At 38.9% G+C, this 23,246-nt stretch overlaps 1 protein-coding gene across 3 annotated transcripts in view; it reads right to left on the bottom strand.

Moving 5' to 3' along the window:
* Positions 1–1,125: 1,125 nt before the first annotated feature.
* MAPK10 (mitogen-activated protein kinase 10) overlaps positions 1,126–23,246 on the bottom strand; it is a 248,796-nt gene continuing 226,675 nt past the window's right edge. For all 3 annotated transcript variants that reach the window (XM_087826697.1, XM_087826692.1, XM_016213071.2), the window contains 3 exons: positions 18,835–18,898; positions 17,043–17,120; positions 1,126–6,197 (listed from right to left, as the gene is read on the bottom strand). In XM_087826697.1, coding sequence (XP_087682823.1) covers positions 6,055–6,197; positions 17,043–17,120; positions 18,835–18,898 — 285 coding nt within the window. In that variant the 3' untranslated portion in view covers positions 1,126–6,054. The remainder of the gene's footprint in view (positions 6,198–17,042; positions 17,121–18,834; positions 18,899–23,246) is intronic.

Raw genomic sequence — 23,246 nt, 5'->3', positions numbered from 1 at the left:
GCATTTCAGACTTTTTTATGTTGAATTCTATATCAGGATAAGCATTTCTTTAAAGCAAGAAATATGTGACGGAGACAGGGTGGGAAATTCCAAAGGGGTGTTTGACTCTCATTTGTAGGTGTCATCAAACTCCCTGTGTGTGGGAAGTGTACGTCCCTACAGCTTGTTTGCAGTAACTAACTCAGAACACACTGACCTAAAAGGCTGAGCAAGTGGAATTCCGTGTGGAGCTGAGAGAGGTGAGGGGCACACACAGTGCCACTCGCATGAAGTGACCGGACGTGGTGAGATTTTCAGTGTGGCGCACTGCTGGGCAAAGTCTTCCAGCTGCGCCTTTCTAAAGCCCTGGAGGAGAGGCTCGTGACAAGTACAAAACACCATCCTGAAGAACTGGTCATGTCAAAACTGCTGCCTTGTGTTCAACCTAGTGATGTTACTGAGCAAAAGGAATCATCCTTCTAGGTTGGCTGTCCCCTAAGTAGCTACAAGAAAGGTAATTTTCAAGGCTCCTTTCTTCTCCTTTCTGCAAAATGTGTTAAAATTCCCCAATATTTAGTAACCTTTTATGGTACCTGGAATGCACCAATAACTCCTTTCTCTCCATGAATAATACTGTAGAATGCAATTTCCCTTCTTAATATTGTGGGCCTTTTCAGGTACCTTTACCTGACCATTGTTAAAGTTAATTTATTAAGAGAGTAAAGATCTGTGGTTTAAATTAGAATAGAAGCTATGCCAGAGATAACAAAAGGCTTTGGTTTCTACTTTCCTCATAAATAAAAGGATAAATTGTGTTAACTTAAAAGAATAGGTATGTTTATCTTCCAGATTTTCTAATAGTAAATTGGTTAAATGAAATGTTTTATTTATAGAAATAGAAGGGCCATTCCTTGACATTGTTTAGATACTTCCGGCTAATTAACACAGGTTCAGTGACCTCCTTATCAGCCACAAAATTATAGTTTTTAATATACCAAAGAGTTTGAGATATTAAGTTAGCTACCATGTAGACAAAAAAACCTTTTACCTTCTCTCTTGGGTAATAATTAAACTGATTAGAAATTCTCATAAAATAACCGAGGATATTTAACCCTGTTCTACTCACCTATAATGTTCCCAGAAAATAATTTCTTCCCCTTCACTGATTTATACATTTAAGAAACTTACTGAATTGCACACACACACAACTAGTATCCCCAAACAGAAATGAAGGTCATTTTTAGAAGAAACCATTCTCACATGAGAACACAGCCTTCTACATGGTCACATACACATTACTCACACTTTACCCAAAGGGAGGAAGTAGGTCATTCCTTCTTTCTTATTTATTCCCTGGCACAATCGGACTAGGAAACCATGTGAGACATTTCGGAGCTACTGTCAAGACATGAAACCCAAGGCAATGAGCAGCGCCACAACCATTCTCAATAGCACACTTCAACAAAGTCTGATTTAGATTTGGTTTTAAGTGAAGCAAACTTGCTCTGGTTTTTAATAATTCATAAGAAACAGAAATCACAATGCATTAACTCAGTATCCACCTACAAAGAGTCCAAAAAGCCAAAATTCTACCCCCTTTGCCCTCTTGTTCCACCGACATTTTGAAAATATAGGGAAAAAACTTAGAAATAAAAAAGAGAGAAAAAACACAGAAATGAATTAAATGATTTCAAATCCTTATTAAACATCACTGAGATTGCATTTGATCCTTTAGGCTGACTTTCAGTTCTCACCAAGACCTTGCAAAGAAACTGGACGCGCATGGTTTTGCCTTCCAGGGTTGACCTAGAAGTGTAAGGGGAGGTGTGTATGAATGTGTGTGCTTTAAGTCCAATTTATGAACACTGACACAGGACAATTCTCATCATTGGTAATAGTCTTGGGAGTCCAATCATGCAGAATAACAGGCAGGTACAAGTTAGGTCTTGTTGCAAGATAGACATGGCAAGGTGAACAGTTTAATGCTAGATAAGGGTTGGGAGATTTGTTTCCATTAGAATATACTGGCCATTGGTCCCACAGAGTCAAAAGTTAGATACACAGAAGTCTGACCAAGGAAATGGGTCAAAGTAAACCATATCAGACAGTGAACAGACCGTCTAAGAGGCAAAGGAATTAACAATATCTTATATTTTAATCACATGGAAAATAATTAATATAACTATTTACATTGTAACTTGTTTGTTGTTACAGGAAGAAGTTTTCCTGATGGTTTAATGATATCTGTGGAACGTGTTGGATTCTCACAATTAAAATGTGTGTGTGAAGGGGTGGGAGTAGGGGAGGATTGTGAGAGGGGTGGATGTGGGATTTATCTTTAGACCCAAAGTGGTTGGGCTCAGATTCCTGGAGCAATTTTATTTATTTCTCTGAGCTGTAAAAGATAAATTTTTCAGCAAAGCTGGCTGACAACATTCTTTATAGAATGCACTGCTTTTAAGATTTAGATTGTCATATGTTGAAAGAATTAAAAAGAAGTAGGCTTTGTATAGTTTAGATTTTGCAATGAACATTTAAAATTTAAAAGTGAGTTTTGCTTCCACCCACTCCCTCCCCCTAACCAGATCATAAAAAGATTTATGTATTTTTATCTGTTCCATGTATTCCATTTGTCAAGGCCTATTTTCTGATTTACTAGTAAGCTGTTATCAGTCTCCTTAGGTAATATTTTTCTGATAATGATAACATTAAGAAAAGCAATCCTGCTCCTCGGCCCTCAGTTAAATAGCTTACCCTAATTGGAAGGAATTGGCCACCTGTGGTAGACATGCCCTCAAAGCTCGGTCATCAGATTCTTGAAGATGCAAGGTCATTATCAGTCCTTATTCTACAAGAAGAAATTTGGTTGCAAGGCTAATGTATCTTTTTAAAAGAAAATGAACAGACTGACTCACAAAATTCATGTAAACGTATCAATGTGGTGGTAGATTTTGCCAAACTCTCCCAACAGTTTAATTCCTCCTGCCTGTGGGCACACAGCCATCCTTCCTACAAAAATACAACAAAGCATTTCATTAAGGTTCATTGCAAAACCATCACCGTGTAGCAAATGACAAAAGGTTGGGTATCTCAGCGTGCCAGCTGCACACTCTGACGTGAACCCCAGCCGCAGGCAGGAGGACCTTCCGTTTTTTTGGGAACATAGTCCAGGTGACTTCACTCTTCCCTGCCTAAAAAGCAAGAGAGTCCTTTGGAAGTCACAGGTGGCTATCTAGGATTTTTTTTCAGGGAAAGAAGGCTCAATGCAGATCATAATCTATTTTGTAAATGTGATAACAACATAATCACCTCCTGAAGAGGTTACAATAAAGTAGACCCAGGATCATGAAGGGCTGGTGGGCTTCTGAAATAATTCTTTTCGTTGTTGCATCACCTACCTTGCTTTGATAACCTAGTGAGATTAATCCTATAAGCAGTCAAAAAGCCAAACTCCTAGTTCTATTTGTACATGATACGTCAATCTGAGGGCTTTGTTCCATTCTGGCTTGTCCATAAGGGAGGGCCAGCTAAAGGCAATCAGCTCCTCAGAGCCAGACGACGGGGAGATCAGCTAGAAGCGTGTAGGGAAGGTAGTACCAGCAGGGAGGGGCATTACCTAGTTCTTGCCTGGTTTAATCTGAGTGAAGAAATCTCCACTTCTGTGCACGAGAGATAGTCTAGCTGCCAAGCACCTCTAAGATGCTGGCTGGAGGTTTCCTCCTATCTTTTGATGTCGTTTTGTAGCTGATGACATTCCCCTTGAGACTCACTTTCTTTCAGAGGTGCCTGCTCTCTGCTCCTCATTGCAAGTGCTAGAAAGTCAGGAGTTGAGCAGCTGCAGGTTAAGCCAGAGGAGAACACAGAGGAAGAAAAGTAAAAACTAATGGGTACAAAGAAGACACATTTTTGTGTTTTTAAAGGGTTGGGGTTGGGGAGTGTGACAGAAGGAAAAATGAGATAACTTTTTAAAATCAGGTTGTCTGCTATATTAACCAAAAACAATGGCAGCAAGAGAGAAACTGGGCTACTTTTATTCTAGGGGACAAGCCGCACAGTCTAATGTGGGGTTTTTTCCTCCCCATTTTAATTAAATGACCTCCTGGCATGAATCCTACTGTGTGAAGCAATCGCGTAAGTGGCAGCATTGCTCGCATGGCGATAGTGGGGGTTGGCGCTATTGCTTGAAAGGAGACAAAGCTTCCCTGTTGTATTTAAGGCGGTTTTCAGAGCACTGGCTTCCTTGTTTGCTCTAGTTTCGAAGAGATTCCATTTGCCAGCATATCACACTCATCACTCATCTATTTCATGTGTTTCACTTCTTCAGGTGAAATATCACCACATTGGTAGGCACCAAAATGGTCCGAGTGCAAAAAGGGCTGCGATGGAGAGTTTAGCAAAGGGAGGAAGAAGGGCGGCCTCGAGCCAGTCTCCAGTGTTGCTGAGAAGTCCCTCTGGGGTTGCCTTGGGTATAACCAAGAAGTTTCACGGTGTCTCCTTAGGTGCTCAGGAAGCACTTTCATTAAATGTGAGCTAAACTCATGTGATTTTGCTAAACACTGACATAAATGCTTCATGGCTTTTAAGACAAACTCATATTGCTAAAGCTGTTGGGCAGCAGTAACTTCTGGGCGGAGTTACTGCTATCCCATCAACTGCGGGACTGAACTCGAACTGTCAGCCCTTCTTGGATGGTTCAAATTGATGAAAATAAATAAACATTAAGGAGTCAGGGAAACTCCTGAGAAATAATAACATCTGTGGAAATGTTCTCAAAATGCTAACCTGAGGATCACCTTGTGCTTTGGATTGTTGTTTTTTAAAGTTATTATTATTATTACTTAATTCCAGAAGAGGAAAGTAATATGTCTTCTCAAAGTAAAACCATGGCAGAGTATAAACCTGGGAAGCAGCACAGTCCTGGAAAACACAACCCACAATGTGAAGATGGTCTAAGTAGGCTCGTTTTCTGAAGGACATCATAGAGAGGCCTCCTGCTCTGTTCTAGGGAGAAGTTCTTACAATCAGACACGTGCACAATACCCCTGCCTCACCACCTGCCGCTCTCTGTCCAGTTGTGACATAATTTATAAATGACAAATGGGGTCTACTATCTAAAATATGGACGTTAGTGTCTCCTAGTATCTGGGCAATAATCTCCTTTAGGTCTTCCTCTGTACTGCAACACTGCGCTAGTCAATCCGACCCACACGTTGTCAGGGAAAAGACCCTCAGCCTGTATTCCCGCCTTCCTCCTAAAGGCCAAACCATTCAGTGCCTGGAAACTGTCACCCCCTCCCGCCCCCACACTGTACATAAGCATCACATATATTCTTTCTACAAATTGGTATACAGGTGCCATTTAATCAGTTCAAATTTGGAAGCTACACCTTCAAGGGTCCGAGAGAGCTCACTCCCCCCACATTTCCCCCCTTTACATGTTTTCTCATAAGACATACAGCTTAATCAATTAACAAACTAAACAGCTTATATACTGGCAATATATTACAGATGGGTTTGACGTCAGAGTAATAGATCACACGAAATGGACCACGTGGTACCCCAGTGCATGATGTGTTGGTAGGGCCCTGAGGACACTGACAGGAGCATCTCTAAGTAAGTAGTGCTGTATGAATACAGACACATGCGGATCTGTATCTACATCCATCTGACTAGGCCAAGAGGAGCAGGTAGATGCAAGATAGAGACACACACATGCTGGACGGGGCCACGGCACACCTTGTCATGCCATTGGAAAGGGCAGCTACAGGTCACTGGTTTTGCAGCCATTACAATTACACTCTAGGGGAAAGGCTTCCCTCGCTGCTGGATCTGCCTTCAGTAGTAAGCATCACTGGGGGGCCGAAAGCAAGAGCAGCGAGAAGTTAGGGATGCGTTTCGCTTAGCGCACTATGGACTCTGGAGAAGCAGGCTGAGGATGTTTCCGCTCAGGCTCGGCCTCGCCCTTGCCGTGCTCCCGTGGCTGCGCGTGTGCATGAGTGTGTGCGAGTGGGCGTGGGCGTGGGCTCCGTCGCGTCACCTCCTGAAGAACGCGGGGTTTCGCAGGCAGGCGGCTAGTCACCTGCAACAACCCAGCGGGCCCGCCGAGGCTTCCAGGCTGCTGTCAGTGTCGGACGCCAGGGTCTGGTCGGTGGACATGGAGGAGATGTCGTTGACGGACGAAGACGGAGGGAGGCTCTCGCTGCTGTTCACTGCTGCACCTGTGCTAAGAAAATGAAGGGCGACATGACTAAACCTGGGACGGCATCAGCTTCAGGTGGCTGGGGCGCAGGCACGGGGACACGCACCGGGCTGGCCGGCTATCATGCATCCCACAAGCCTTCATGGGAAGACTAGCACAGGGCACCGCAGTCGACGGTGACAATGAAGACACAAGGCAAGGCCCGGGTCACAAGTCACTCACCGACTAGCGCATAGTTAGCAAATCTCACTTCACCTGAGAAATCACCTGTAATGCACCTGGTAGAAAACACACACCCTAAAACCCCAGTGGCTCCCCGCACCTCCAATAGAGTAAGATAACTGGCCTTGGAGGGAGCCTAGGTAAGTGCATTTTTTAAAAGCTTCCCCGAGACTGTGCAGTCAAGGGCTGAAGACAGCTGTTCTACGGAGAAGGCAGGTGAACAAAGCCCTTTAATGGAATAACCTGAACCCGGGCGCTTTTATTGCAGGAAGCTTTTAAAACAAACACATGGAAGAGAACCGTCCCAGAAACATGGGCTGAGATGAATCCCAGAAATCTGAATTACTTGGAGACTACAGCTCTAGAGAGAAAGGAAGGTATATTAAGTAAATATTATTACTTAGTCATTAATATGACATCAAATTTAAAATCCATATAGAAAAGCCAAGTAGGACTTTTGATGAAAGTTACCATAGACCAAAGGAATAAAAAAGGGTAGGAGAAGCCAGAGCACAGCCTCTGACTGTGTGTTTACTTTCCAGAAAGCTTGCTTGCCCTAGGAATCTACAAATAAGAACTCTGAATTATTAACAAGGAATAATTTGCAAAAATTCTCTCATTTATCTGCTATGTGGGAATATAATGATTTTGAAACTCCAAGAAGAAAGTTGCTCATGGTGATCTCTCAGTAAATGCTGACTGAGTTATAACTTTAAAAACTACAAAGGGAAGATAAACCAGAGGCATTATAAAACATAATTAAACCATTGAACCCTGGAAAGAGTCAACGCACTTTGTCTCTTATATATTCTTTATACTGAAGTAATATGAGTGGCCTAAGGTATGCTTGGTGAAAGTCTGCTATTTCAAATACCTGTAGTGTAATCATCTGATAAATAAGAGATAAAGAATTGTCATTAAAACTGTATCTTATTTGAGCAAATATAGTGTGCTAGACATATTTGGTAAAAAATAATAAATCTAAAATAAGTTACAGTAGTATTATAATTTAGATCTAGTAAATCAGAAAAAAATAGTCTAATGAAGTGGAGAGGTTAACACCATCTGTTTGTTCCTGGGGAAACATTTCTTGCCTGTGGGAAAAATGTGATTAAAGTGTGAAAGTATCTATAGAGGACCCATACGCCTAAACTAAGACAGATTATATGTATTCTATATGTATTTAACATTTTTATTTGTTGATTATATAGATATAGATATAGATATATAGATATACAGTAAATTACGGGAAATGTGAAAAAATACATTAAAAAGATAATATGCACTGATCATCATATTAATGATAGGAACTATTAAACTTGGTATATTTTTTTCTTGTCTTTTTGCTAGGAAGTTTCTCTAATTGCAATTATTTAATATATATTACTTTATAACCTGATATTCTCATATACAAAATGGCTTATATATTTTTCATGTTCTTTAAACTCTTAGAAGTATCCATACCTCCTAATGTTAAATGTCTCTAGATTTTTAAAACACTTTTATAAATAATTACTCTCATTATCAGAACATTGTGCAATGTACAGTTATCTGGTTTCAATTTATTCCAACTATACTTAATTATATCTTTTATAGATATGGTGCAGAGCTAGTTCATTTCCTCTTGTGACATTTACTAGATTTCTCTTATTAGCAGACAGCCCTTGATTCCCTTACATATCCCAAGTGCCCAGCTCTGTTTTCCCCCTTGATTCTGGATTAAATTATACTAACATCCTCATGTTCTTTCATAAGCTTTGGTCTCTAATAATTTGTATCACTATAATGTACTTGTCAGAACTGTCTCCAAATTTTCCACATCCTTATTAAAGGATGGAGATTAAAATGAGATACAGAACTCAAAGAAAGACTCTATCAATTGCGGGCTGACAGAGTGAGGTTGCTTTGCTCACACTGTCCAGTCATCTCCTAGATGATATATCCCTACACAATAATAGCTCTCAAATCATGGTGCTATGGTTTAGATTTAGTTTTAACTGGAAACACAAGAAATTGCCCATATACTTTTTTGTAATAGCTTTATTGAGATATAATTTACAAATTTGTTCAATTTAATGGTTTTTAGGATATTCACAAAGTTATGCAGCTATCACCACAATTGATTTTGTAGTGTTTCCATCACCCCCCAAAAAACCCTGTACTGTTTCTTACTCATGCCCCAGCCCAAGGTGCTGCTGAACCGACTTCCTGTCTTTATAAAATTGCCTATTCTAGATATATCATATAAATGGGATCATGCAATATGTGATCTTTTGTGACTGCCTTCATTTCACATAGCATAATGTTTTCACGGTTCACTGATGCTGTAGCATGTATCAATACTTCCATCTTTTTATGGCTGAATAATATTCCACCGTATGGATACATCACATTTGTCTACTTATTAGCTAATGGGCATTGGACAGACTTTTAGGTTGTTTCTACTTATGGTCATTATGAATAATGTTGTTATAAACATTCATGTAAATATTTTATTTCTAAGCATGGACTCATTGGCTCATAGCCCCACTCTATGTTTAACATGTGAGGAACTGCCAAACTGTTTTACAAAGTGACTGGACCAGTTTGCATTCCCACCAACAGGGTCTGAGGGCTCCAATTTCCCCCTACCCTTTCCCACACTTATGATCTGTCTTTTTGATGATAACCAGCCAAGTGTATGTGAAATGGTATCTTACTGTGGTTTGATTTGCATTTGCCGAACTGCTAATGATGCTGAGCATCTTTTCATGGGCTTGTTACCCATTTGTATATCTTCTTTGGGGAAATGTCTGTTCAGATCCTTTCGCCATTTTTAAATAGTTATTTTCTCTTTATTAGTGAGTTGTAAAAGTTCTTCATATATTCTGAATAAAAGGCCCCTATCATATGATATTTTTTACTTTTTTGCTGGTGTCCTTTGAAGCACAAATGTTTTTAATTTTGATGAAGTGGGATTTATCTATTTTTTTCCCTTTTGTTAGCTGTGCTTTCAGCCATATTTAAAACAAACAAACAAACAAACATTTCCTAACCCAAGACCATGAAAATTTGTTCCTATTTTTTCTTGCTCCTATATTTTAGCTTATATTTAAGTCTATGATCCATTTTGATTTCAGTTTTGTATATGATATGAGGCAGGAGTCTACCTTCATTCTTTTGTATGTGGTTAGCTAGTTGTCCAGCACCATTTATTGAAAAGACTGTTTCTTATCCATGAAACTGTCCTGATATCCTTGTTGAAAATCAATTGATCATAAATGTAAGGGTTTATTTCTGGACTCTCAATTCTATTTCATTGATCTGTATGTGTATCATTTGCAAATACCACAATGTCTTGAATGCTGCAGTTTTGAAATTGGGAGGTGCGAATCAACCAAATGTGTTCTTTTTCAATATTTTTTTGGCTCTTTTGTGTCCCTTGCATGTGAATTTTAAGAACAGATTGTCAATTTCTGCAAAAAAGGCAGCTGTGGTTTTGATAGGTATTATGTTTAATCTACAGGTCAATTTGGACACTATTGTCATTAAACCTGGCTGGCGTGGCTCAGCAGTTGAGCGTCGACCTGGGATCCAGGCGATTGGGGTTCGATTCCCGGGCGGGGCACATGCCCGGGTTGGGGGCTCCGTCCCCAGTCGGGAGCATGCAGGAGGCAGCCGATCAATGACTCTCATCATTGATGTTTCTATCTCTCTCTCTCCCTCTCCCTTTCTCTTTCTGAAATCAATGAAGATATATTTAAAATATATATATATTAAATCTTCTAATCAGTGAACAATGACAGGTCTTTATTTAGATCTTTAATTTCTTTCAAATGTTTTGTACTTTTCCAAGTAAAAAATTTGCGCCTCTTTTGTTAAATTTATTAAGTATTTTATTCTTTTTGATGCTATTGTAAATGGAATTGTTTTCTATTCATTGCTAGTATATAGAAATACAACTGATTTAATCAGTAGGAAGTTTCAGTGTCAGTGGGCTAGAAACTAAATAGATCAAATGAGGACATATACATCTCATGACTACTGTAATTAATCAAACGCCCATGTAACAAGGAAGATTTTTGCTACTGTGCTTTATTTAAATTATGACAAAGTAAATGATTTGAAAGTTTTAAAATAATGTTTTGTAATAATGAAAACCAAGAAGTATTTTAAAGTACAGTATCTCTACATAATAGTCCTGGTCTTCTCTCGAGATGGCCTTTTCATCTTAGCCCCAAGCAGTTGATGATGTGGGCCTGTTCTAATTGTCACAGTTAAAGCTGAGTATGATTCAAACGAGGGTGAGCTAGGACTTAACTGAGATAAGGCTCCTTTATAAGAACACAATTTGATATTTACACATAAACACAAGCCCACAACAATGGAAGCTAGAGAAATTATACAGAGAACATTGAGGAAATTTTCCTAGAGAAAAAGACAAATTTACATCTATAAATAATATTGAATGAAAGCAGCAAAAATTAGAGTAGCTTTTAATAAAATCTTCATGTACAAGGGATCACGCTGCAGGTAAAGCTTATAAAATACACAGCACTCCTACTGTGCCTATTTTAATAAGCAGCATATTTTCAATAAGCTTTTGAACTTCCCAAGTGCTATACCCAATAAGTCAGCCTGTCATTATCTATAGTTTTGCCACATGATTACCTCATGTTTGTGTTTCCCTTGTTTCGCTTTAGTTTTTCATTAGACATCTTCATTTCTCCTACCTTCCTCAATCTCTACTGTTGAGCACAGAATAAGTACTCAGTTTCACAAAACATTTAGTATATTTTGTGTGTACCCCTCTAGATCGGTTCTGTGAGGGAAAGCCAACTTCTCCGGCTATGAAATGTAGTGGTTAAACTACTAAACTATTTTTGCTAAGGAGAATTGTTTCAGCTGTCTTTCTTCTCCTTTTGTTCATAAGATGACTATTTTCTATGCTGGAATGATCTTCTCTTTCTTTTACCAATATCAAATGCAAATTATAGTTAGTATTCAATTATTCAAAGCTCAGAATTTTACCAACTGTATTTCTAGGGTTCCTAAATGTTTATAGCACAAATTCACTGAGCAGTCATCTCTTCTCATGCTTTCTCTGCAAAATTCCCATGTTATCTACTTGCTGTACATGAAGTGTTCCTCTCTCTATAGTGCTACTGTGGGACAGTCGTGTATTGTCCAGTGGCATGCTGGGGCTGCCTTGTAGTGGCTTTGGAAAGCCAGGTATGAGCATCTCTTTCCATTTTTGCCTTCACTGATGTCACACTGGTAGCTTGAAATTGTTCACAGTGAGAACATTTACACCCCAGAAATTGGTAAATATGATAATCAGTTCTGATTTTTTTGAAGAGATAGCTGTTAAACATTAACCAGTCCACCACTGTTAGATGAAGTCTTTGCTTCTGTATGACTTTTTGTATTACACGATAACAAATGCCTTCTGGATTGTAGCCAATTCTGGCTTTACTGGATAATATACTTCTAAGACTGTTTTCATGTAAACAATAAATAAACTTTGTAGACCATAAAACCAAACACAAATAGAAGTCAAGACATAAAAATCGGCTTCAAGTTGTTAATTTACTGCCAAACAGTTTGTGAAAAATCTCCTAAACAAAATTGAACTGAACTGAATTTGATTATAATGCCACTGCCCAGGATATCCTGGCAATGTGATAAATATCCCTCTCTTCTATACTGTTTCAGAGAAACCAGTAGAGATGTGCATTTAAAGGAATGTTTTTCTATCAATAAAGCATTACAAATTTATGTCAATCAAAAAGGCATTTAAAGTACTGAAAATACTAATAAGGTTGCAAATAAGGAATATTAGCTACTTTCAACTTTACCCAAAAGAGAAAAAATTGGTTTCGTGGAAAGAAGTAACTTATGCTAATGAAAATTTCTCAACTAGAAGTTATCTATCCTAAAGGTATCTATTAGTTCAGAGGAAAATGTTGTTCCGCATTTTTAAAGGAAATTATTTTCCTAACCTATTCACACATACAACACACACACACACACACACACAAAGTAAACACAAAAAATTATATGATCCCTGGCCGGTGTGGCTCAGTGGTCGAGTGTCAATCCATGAACCAAGAGGTCCCTGGTTCGATTCCCGGTCAGGGCACATGCCTGGTTTCAGGCTCCACCCCAGTGGGGGGCACGCAGGAGGCAGCAGATCGATGTCTCAATGTTACTATCTCTCTATCCCTCTCCCTTCTCTCTCTCGAAAATCAATAAAAACATTTTTTTAAAAAATTATAAGAAATACTAAAATTTAAAAAAATCACTGAAATGTATTTCTCTTTCTGCGTAACCTTGAGCCTCAACTTGTTTGGGGCTGAGATTTTTAAATAAAAAATAAAATCATTGGAATAGAACAGTGACTCTAAATGGGAAGAACACACTCCCCTGGGGTGTGAAATATGGTTGGGTGAAGGGTTGTAGATGATAATCACCTGGGGAGCTTTATCTTCAATTAGAGATTCTGAAAAATCTCTACCCATCCTGCTGCTAAGCATCCATACCTTGGTGAGTGAGTGTTACTTCTGGGAGATTTATTTCTCAGGTGGGAAGGGGGTGGTGAACAGAGTTTTTAGATTAGATGACCTCTTATATTTGTTCTAGCTCTAACAGTCTATGAAAAATGCTTTCAGAAGAAAATTAATTTCTATTCATGAGCTGAAATTCCCTCAGCAGTCTTTACAAATCAATTCAGAAAGCAAGCAGCCATGCTAGTCTTGAAAGTAAATCACTATGCAAGTGGAATCAGATAGCAGGAGGGAGTACAATTACTTACTCTAAAATGTATCTGAAATTTAAATCTATTTCTTATTGACATACAACAATTCCATCAATAAATTTCAAACCTATGTATTTTCTGCAAATGCACATTTAACTTCCTATTTACATTTTAAAAGCATCATTAAACATGGTTTTGAGTATCAGAAACATTTTGTCCCTGAGAAACTGCATTAACTTATTCCTTTGCTGCTGAGTTCCCAGTGTTGCCATGACTAAGTATGAAGGGAATCTATGCTGTAATAGTACTTCATCTTTGCTATTTACAAAATAAAATATGATATGCAAACAAATAATGAATAATGAAAAAAAGCTGACTTTTCAAAAGTTTCCTTAGTAATTGCTTTTTCTTTCCAGCATAGTTGACTGCATATGTACATATTGTGTACACACACACACACACGCACACACACACAGATACAGTGGTGTGCCAATAAAAATGTAATGGCTCTCCAGGGCCAAAAAAATCTGGCCTGTAGAGTCAGCCAATTTCCACATCTTAAATCCTGCATGGTGGATTTCAAGCTACCAACATGAGGTCAATAAACTCGTGGTTGGCTCTCAGGAGCTGTTGGCATAGGCTCCAGGGCTGTCCTATGCGTCTGCATTATGCACACAAATATATCATCCATAAATATCTCATAATAGATATTATATATATATATATGATTTCTCAAATAAGCAATGAATATTTTCCCTTAAAATTATGAAGTGAAAGATTGAATCCACAATTATTTTTACTGTAAACTGGTTAAGCCAGCAAAATTTAGAAAAAATCCCATATAATTATATAATTATAATTTAAGGCAAGTGAATAAGGTAGATAATTTATGATTGTTATAAGTAGTTGAAATGGTTAAAATGTGGTTTAGCCTTCTCACATGTACAGAGAGCCCAAGTGCCATAGTTCAGAGTTAATCGTTAACACATTATAAACCAGAAAAATGCAGGAATATACATCGCCCCAAATGAGTAAATCCAATAACTACCTGAAAGCAGCAGAGCTCTATCTGAAGCGTGACCAAATGTCAATAGCAACACTTCACATACTTGATTCTTGGCTCCCTTGTCTTCATGATGATTAATAGGGCGAGCAAATATTTACTGGCATAAGAACATTCTGAATTTCATGCTGTATTAAAGCTATGATGCTGTCTTGGATTCTGTCTTTGGAAGAGCACCAAGAAACAAGCTGAGGGACAACCTGAGCTGCAATCTTCAAATTAATAAATATTCATCAAGTTACTATTATGCGCGAGGCACAGCACTGCGGTGCTGCATGGTGCACAAAGATGAATGCACATGGTCTTTCTTCTCAATGAATTTATAATCACTAAGGGGTAATACGACAATATTTGACATGCAGGAACTAGTAATACCCATAAGAAAGGAATATCCAATTCTTTGGGATGTTATGAAAAGTCTTTTGGGACAGATACGAAAAATATTTGGCGATAAGGGGGTATTTAATAAGAAAACACTTAGGAGTGGGCAGCATTCCTAAAGGTGGGGAATCTGGTAATATGAGAACAGAAGACCCTAGAAGGGGTGCCATGTGAAAACCCTGGGGCATATCACAGAGGGCCACCAATGTCAGCACGAGGTTACTAGGCTTGAACTGTAAGTGATGCAAAGCCTTGGAGAGAACTGACCAGTGGCCTTCGCGTTGAAATCTATCACTTCCCCCCCCACAGATTACATGCAGGCTGATTTCTTATATCTTCATCAGCCTGCCATTGTCATTCTGCCTTTTTCTTCATCAATGAGTTAAAAGGAACTTCTACACTTTGTTTTTGTAAAGGAACTATGGTTTTAATGATTAGAAAATTATGCTGTGATTATATACACTTGGTTCCTTTACCAAAGATTTAAAGCTTACTTCATATGGCAGATCACTCATGCCATCCCCTTAATGATTAATTGATCTCGTTTGTACAATCCTCAGTCCCCTTTGCCTTCCCTGAGCTGTATGGTTTACATAAAAGGAATCATGCACAGGAGAAGATTTTTGTAGAAGTGTTGTGAAAGTATTAAAAAAAGAATTATGGATTTTACATCATCAAAGATTAGCGGTTGTGGAGTCCTGGTTAGGGCAGAGGGGAAACGGAAGAGAAAATAGCAGAAGATGCGGTGGCAAGATTCTGAGCACTTCAGAAAAAGGAAGATGAATTAATGATGACTTTAACTAAAGACGAATAGAAGAGATTCTGCTAAAATGTGCCCAGTCCCAGCCTGAGGTGTGAGGTCATCCTTCACTGGACCCCACTATTTCACTTTTTAATGATTATTGGAAAATATGTTCTGGCCATTATGGGAATTCTGAAGACAAGTAGTCTTTCTGCCCTAGCAGGTGGCATCTTAAGGGTATTGGATTCAGTCTTTGGGTTCTTTAATTAGCAGTAGACAGAACATGCAGGTAAGTTAAAAGCAACAAGCTTGTAGCAATCTGGATGCTAGAAGAAAGAATAGGGTGGGCAGAGTACCCTAATGATTCCCTTAACGCTCTTTAAGAGAAGGAAAGATGCAGAATAGATGGACATTTCTTCCAGTCTAGTGGTGAGAAAAACACATCATAACTGAAATGCATCTGTTTAGGCAGCATAGGTTAAGGGTGCAAACTAGTTGTGCATTATAGTACAAGGGTGACACATTTATTAATTCATATTACATCTTTTTTTCCTGAAACGATAGAAAATTCCTGAGAAAAAATTGTTCATCAAAGGTAGAACACCAAATCTATTTTTCTTTAAACTAATCATTTGCAGCCTACACTTTTCCCAGTATGAGCTGAGTGTAAACCATTCTATTTTCTGTTTTTATTGATATTTTGGGGGGGGGGGAGAGAAACACTGATGTGAGAAACATCCATCTGCTGCGTCCTGCACACCCCCGCTGGGGATCGAGCCTGCAGCCAGGGCATGTGCCCTGACCGGGAATCAAACCAGTGGCTTCTTGGTGCACGGGAAGGCGCTCAACCAACTGAGCCACACCGGCCAGGGCAACCACTACATTTTCTTAGAGCTCTTTCTATACTGTCTTTATATTCAGAACATAGATCTTAGAAAAAGTATATTAGCATTAATAAATGTAAGTAAATTATCTCGAGTAATCCTAAAGTACATTACATGGTAAAATATGTGTATGTACAAATGTATGTTAGATTCTGGAGATCGCAAAGTAAATATTTTCCACGCTGACTTTAACTGGAACCCATCCTGGCTGATGCTTCAACTGCTGTGACACTAGCCCCGTGCAGGGTTCAAACCCTGGAGTGCTGAGGAAAGGGGTTCGGCTTCCTGACCTCTACGTCGACTTGGAGGTGAGCGGGCGTCTGGCTCTGAATCCGGATGAGTAGCGGTTACCTTTTAAGCAGCCCACGTTAACATTTCTTCAAGATTCATTATTACCTTAAAACAAATTCTAAAATAACTCCTGTGCTAGGTCTTCATAATCTGAATAGTTGGAATGAACGCCACACTGAACTTCAAACTACTACTTTCCATCAATTTTTCAACTGGTATTTCATCTTTTTTCTAGACTCAACTCTTGAATTTGTAAAACCAAACTTTCCTAAAACCCAGCATTAAAAAAATTATTACATTTAGTCCCAAACTGTAATTCATTTTTGGCTTTTCATTACTAAACCTAAATTTGTGTGTTTTCATTTTGTTTTATTTTACCTCTTCTAGCTAAAAAAAGGGGGTGGGGGGTAAAAATAAACCTGTTAGAGGAGAAGAGTCATGTAATATTTGGTCATATGCTCTGTGGGCAAAGTTATCGGCCACAATTCCTGCGCAAGAGAGATGCACGAGTCCAGCTTTCTCGGTCATTCACTGAGAGTGAGTACCTGAAGGAGAAGGCTGGCCTTTTACCACACCGTTTTTAGTCTTTTCTTCTGAATTCATTACTTCCTTGTAGATAAGTTCTGTAAGAAACAATGATCAGTGTTATAAACATAATTTCTCCTTAGTCTAGAGGAAAAGTTCCTTAGTTAATGACAAACAACATTTTGATGGGATTGAGTAAATTAGAAAACAATTGGGAGTCCTTTACCTCTCTCCTGCTACATTTTCTAGCAATAGCGCCGAGCCTGGCAAAAGCAGGTGCTCAGTAAAGCATTTGGCCCAGTGAATGTACGAGGAATACACATTTTACTTGTTTTCTCAATTCTTTTGGGGATTTCTAATGCACTCCAACTTATCTCTTAAGAATTTTAATGGCTCCATTTTGAATATACATTTTTCTTTCCTGCTTTCTTCCTAAGGGGTGTCATGCTCTTCTTGTCAGTAAATCACTGTATTTATATATAAATCACATTCTCATGACTTCAAACTATTAATTTCCATCCACTTTTCAACTGGCACTTCATCTTTTTTCCAGATTCAACTCTTGGATTTGTAAAACCAAGCTTGCCTAAAACCCAACATTCAAAAACCATTCCATTTGTTCCCAAACTGGCATCTATTTTTGGCTTTTCGTTACTAGAGTTAAACGTGTGTCTTTGCATTTTGTTTTACTTTGCCCCTTCTAGCTAAATGTAATTCAGCACTTCTCAGGCTCGCTTTAAAATGCTTACGGTTGGTTCATAGAGCCATCACCATGTGCGGGCATCTCACCAGTTTCTCTCATTCTGGTCCATGGCCGTCTTCCTCAAGTGGTATTTATATCCTATCGCTCACCTACTCAACGCAAACCCCTAAGAGTGCCTTCTGGCCCTCACTCAGGGCAAATCAAGTCTTTTCCATCTATCATTTAATACCTTTTTTTACTCAATCCACTGTTTGTATCTGCTCATTTTCCATATTCTTTAACATGACCCCTTGCCCACCGGAATCTCTTAATTCTCTTTGTAACACTGCTGTGAATCTCTACCCTTTGTTTTCCTCTCATATCTCCATTCCAGTATTTTCCTGTTTTTCCCCTTTTCCCAATTTATAATTATTAATATATTCAATGTAGCTCAAACAGTTCTTCCATTCAGATCTTCCTCTTATGTTCCTCCTCACTTTGACCTAATCATTTAATCTGCGTGTGGTTCTCTCATATTTATTCTACTATGTAATTAGATATATTGGTTTAACTATTCTTTATAGTTTCTGCCTCAGTATAATCTCAATCAAGCAGTATGTGTTTGGGGGGAAAAATGAATTAATGTATTCATTAATGTATTCTTCTTACTTTAAAGGTGAAATAAGCAACTTAAATACATATATTTTCTTTTTAAATTCTTAAGTGCTATACATCAATGAATTCATATATTAACTATCTTTTATTTTCTAATGTCTAAATAATCTCAGGCATAATTTTATCCATTTTATGTGATAATTGTATGTACAAACATGAAATGTTTAATTGTGAAATTTTAAATTAAAATCTGCCCTCCACCATGACAAATACTTTAATAATTAGTATTATTTTTTAAAAGTGTCAGTGATTCTTTTCATTCTTGAGTAAATGCAATATTAGTAGTAGTATGAAAAGACAGATTAAGTTTTAGGAGCTCTGAAAATGGTATCAGAGGCTAGCAATTAGAAATCATCTCTTACTGAGTCTTTTTTTTTTTTTTTTTTAAAGAGAAAGCCTTGAAACCTCTGGGTTTCAATAAGTAAAATGTATATTTATTTAAGCAGTAGAGTCACCTTTCCATTCTTCAATGGTGTGTTCTCTTTCATCCAACTGCTTGTCATATATCTGAGGTGGAGGCTGTAAGATAAAAGCAAACAATAAACTTTGTGGAATAACCTAAACATTACTGAAGTCTTACAATGCATGAGATACTTTGCTATTTATTGATTTTGGTGGTGATCAGAATCTCATATAAAATCAGGAGTAGTTACAGTGGTGCAGAAGTTAAAACTTCCCACAAATTTATGGAGGATTCATTTATATGCCAATAGTTGCTCTGACCAAATAAGGCAACATAATCCAGATCTTGCGAGCCCAGACCACCAAACATTCTGATTCAGAACCCAAGTCCAAGAAACTAATAGCCAGTCTAAAAAGCAAGCAAGACACTTGATTACAAGAACCCAGAAGCTGCTATGTCATCCATTTGTTTGCCCTACAAAAGAACCCTATGAAAGCTATCCCAAACAAGATTTTATTCCATTTTTAGACCCTCCTGAAGAAGAGTCATTAATCTCTCTCAGTAGACCATAGTACTAGTCTCCAGTATAAAGGGATATTAAGATCTAATCAACCTTTTCTTTCTCATGAAGCATAATACAACACCTTTATGTGTAACTGTGTGCCCTGTATTTAAATGACTTCAAGTATTTTCCCCCCTCAGGCAGAAGAAGCCACCAGTTGTCTATAGAGCTGGGTCACCTTGAGCCCCTGAGTGGCCTCGGTTAGTCCTTTCTGGGAGAAATGATGCGACAGGGCCTTCAGCCTCACTTATGGAATCAGCATTGCTCTTGCTATGAGAAGTTCAAAGATGGAAAAGAAGAGATTTTCATAGATTTAGGCGCCTCCCAGGAAGAAGGATCTCGGATAGATTCCCTGACCTCTTCTTCCCGATGGTTGGACCCAAGATCTATCATGGTGACCTAGGGTAATTCCAACTCAGACCAAGCACGGAAAGAAAAAATCTCCATGTAGTAAAGAGAGAAAGGCCTAAGGAGTTATACCAGCTCACAATGGACTGAGTGCCGGGGGGAATGAGCTACAAACTGTCGGGTGCCATGAGACAGGGGACTCCATAATTCATCCTGTCCAACACTCCTAAGGCAACAGTTTCTTTAGCAAGAAACTGAAAGTTACTCAATAAAGTGACTCAGGCTTATTAGGACACACATCTCTCCAAAATGGATATTGTAGGAAGGTTTTGGATGAGATTTTCAGAGACAGCTTCTGGCTTCTGTGAGAGGTTTCCTGACCCATGTGCAGCACCCAGATGCCACAGTGGCCTTTACTGCATCCAGAATCTCTGGTAGCCTGAACTGTGACAGCATCTAGCCGTGGCACACTGGGACAGCCTCATTCTACAAAAGGAGCTGGCTATGAAAATAGAAGACTTTGGCCAGCTGTTTGGGGGCAGCCTAATTATTGAGAAATAAGTACTGATGAGGCCAGACATTTGTTTAACAACAGTGATTGCTACTGGGCTAGAAGGCTTTAAACCAGCTACTATGGTTCAGACGTTGTCAACTGAGACTCGACCTTCCCCTACCCCACAACACTACTGAGAACACAGAATCACAGACTCTACAAAGGTAAGGGAACTGGGATAATCAGGCACTGCCCTGGGGACCTGACTAAGGCTGGACCTTCCCCCCCAAATTATAAAGGACTCCCAATGATTTAAGGAGTAAAACAAAAGTCATTTTTGAAAATCTGTGAAACTGTCGAGTAAGCTAAAGCAAAGCCAAACTCAGGTCATAGAAAGACACTTTGCTGAGTGGCAAGTTTCCTGCCTCCCCCTTCCTGAGCCCCGTGTGCAATGCTGTGGCAAGGTCCCGTCTGAGTGGCCCCCGTCCAGGCCCCCCGCCGGACGGGATGTGCACAAGCTTTCAGAGGTGCCCGGAACTCTGTGCATTGCTATCACCAGTTTCTCCTTGTAACAATAAGACCAGCTCAGGATCCTGTGGATTTTTCCATTCAAGTTTCAAAACTGAACACAGCTCAAGAGTACAGTTCCTGCCAAAGTTCATGAATGCCATTTTCTTTTTGCAACAAAACTATTTTGAGAGGAGTTTTCCTTGGAGCTTCAGCATCCAGCTGTTGCTGATGTATAAAGTACAAAGCACATACATTCCAACCACAAACAAACCACAAGAAAGAAAGCAAAGTACCGAGTCCAAGATTTTTCCTTTCAATAAACCAAGAGGGTTGCTTTAAAAAACACTTGCGTTATAGTTATGGCTGAAAGGGCTCCATGTTCAGGGTTTTTTGTTTTTCTTTCTTTTTTTTGTTTTTCTTTCTTTTTTTTGTTTTTAAGAGGGGATGCAATTACCTGTAGTGGAATGGTACATTCACATAAAGGTGTGTTTTCAAAACAATATAAATGATTAATTGACCAGTAAACCAAAGAGAGTAATGTCATATTCAAACACATACACATGTGCCCAGTCAGCAGTCGTTAGCACGTCATGGCCCATTACACGCCCTGCCTCCGTCTGCAAAGGGAAGCTAGTCTTCATCGCTCACTTGGTCCCTTCCCCCACCTTATTAAAGAGGAATGTTGTTGGCTAGAGATGTACAGACCTGAGACTATCTGCAAGCGGTGTTTGCTGAAATCACGATGGTGGATGAGGTCACCATGGAGGGTATTCAGGTAGAAAGAGCAAAAAGCCAGAGGTCCCTGTCAGACACCAAGGGTTAAAGGTTGACCAGAGGAACTTAGTGGAAGACGAAGGAGGAAGAGGGGGAGGGGGAACCGAGGAGGAAAGGATCATTTAGAGACATACGTGGAGAATGAAGATGTTGCTGAGGTACAGAAGTCAAGTGATCAGAGAGTTTCAAAAAAGAGGAAGTAATTGGCAGTTTCTTGAAAGGGAAACAAAGATTTTGGCTTTCAAGCCACCATAAACCATGGCTTTAAACCCTGTAAAGTTCCCCAAAACTCAAAACTGCCACCATACCTAGAAAGATCCACTTAGAACCTTAGTGGGGATCACTGATGTGAGACAGCACCTAAAAAATTGGAACAGCATAGAATGTAGATATTATGTTTACTAAAACAAAAGGGAACTGCAGAACACATTGTGACAATGAAAAGAAAAAACAACAACACTTATACTGCTCTCAAAACTGCCCTCCCAACTATCTTTGAGGCTTGATAAATGGAGAACACTGTTTCCCTTTCATTAAGGGAAGTCACCCTTTTTCTGAGAAGATACTATAAGCTAGGCTCTATATATATGCCCTAATAATCCTCAGATCAGGGAACTAAGACTCAAAGAAATTCCTTTTAAAATATCTTGAAGTCACATAGCTCATTAATGATGAAACTTTGATTAAAATCCAAGTTAAAGAGTAAGGCAGAGCAAATGATAATTGAGGTGAATCTAAGATAAGGGATAATGAAATTATAAAGTAAACATCTTTATAAAACAAGAATTGAAACACAAGCAATAGGGTGACTGTAGGTCTCAATTTGCCCCCACAGAGTCCTGGTTGGTTCTTGTGGTTCTTAGAAGCCCTCGGCCCCTTTATTCCTCTCAGGTTTGGAGGGTAATTATGTGAGCACCATACATGGCAATGTTGTGACATGCGTATTAGAGATCCCAGGAATATGGTAATGAGAAGATGAAGAAAACAACTGAATTGCCACATTTTCCTACCACCGGGGTCTCAACAATTGCAGCTGTACCCTTTGCCGCCCTCAGGAATCATGTCAGCATTTCCATCCATTTTCTCCATTTTTAGGAACATAAAACTCAGCTATAAAATATGGCTCTTGCCCGGCCGGGCGTGGCTCAGCGGTTGAGCGTCAACCTAGGATCCAGGAGATTGAGGTTCGATTCCCGGTCAGGGCACATGATCCCTAGTGACTCGCTCATCATTGGTGTTTCTATCTCTCTCTCCCTCTCCTTTCCTCTCTCTGAAATCAATAAAAAGATATAAAAAATAAAACAATAATTAAAAAATTAAAAAATAATAATAAAATATGGTTCTTGCCAGCAAGCACTAAAAAGAGTATGATTCTATATATAAAATTGGGACTGAGGAATCGGAATGGAATGCTGTTGGAATCGTCATGGTTCTTGTTGCTGGGCGTGATTTCTTGCCCAAGAGATCTCTTCAATCAGAACCTACTCAAATCTCTGAGTGATTCTCCCGAGGCACAAGTTGCTTTCTCTTTTGACTTTATGTTGTATATTTAAGTAATACTTCTTCATTGAGTAAAATGTATGAATTAATTCTTTCCTTAATCTTCAAGATAATCCTATTTTCAACAGCATCACAGAAGGTTAGTGATGGAAGAGAGTTTGGAGATTATCTAGTGCCACCTTTGTTCAGTTTGCAAATAGGAATAAAAAAACTCAGAAAGCTTAAGTGATTTGCCCATGGTCATAGAGTTAATTAGTGGCAGAGTTAGGAATAAAAT

This window comes from Miniopterus natalensis, chromosome 1, assembly GCF_054644295.1.
Source record: "Miniopterus natalensis isolate mMinNat1 chromosome 1, mMinNat1.hap1, whole genome shotgun sequence".
Taxonomy (NCBI): domain Eukaryota; kingdom Metazoa; phylum Chordata; class Mammalia; order Chiroptera; family Miniopteridae; genus Miniopterus; species Miniopterus natalensis.
The sequence above is the reverse complement of the archived record's forward strand: the minus strand, read 5'-3'. Positions and strand labels throughout refer to the sequence as shown.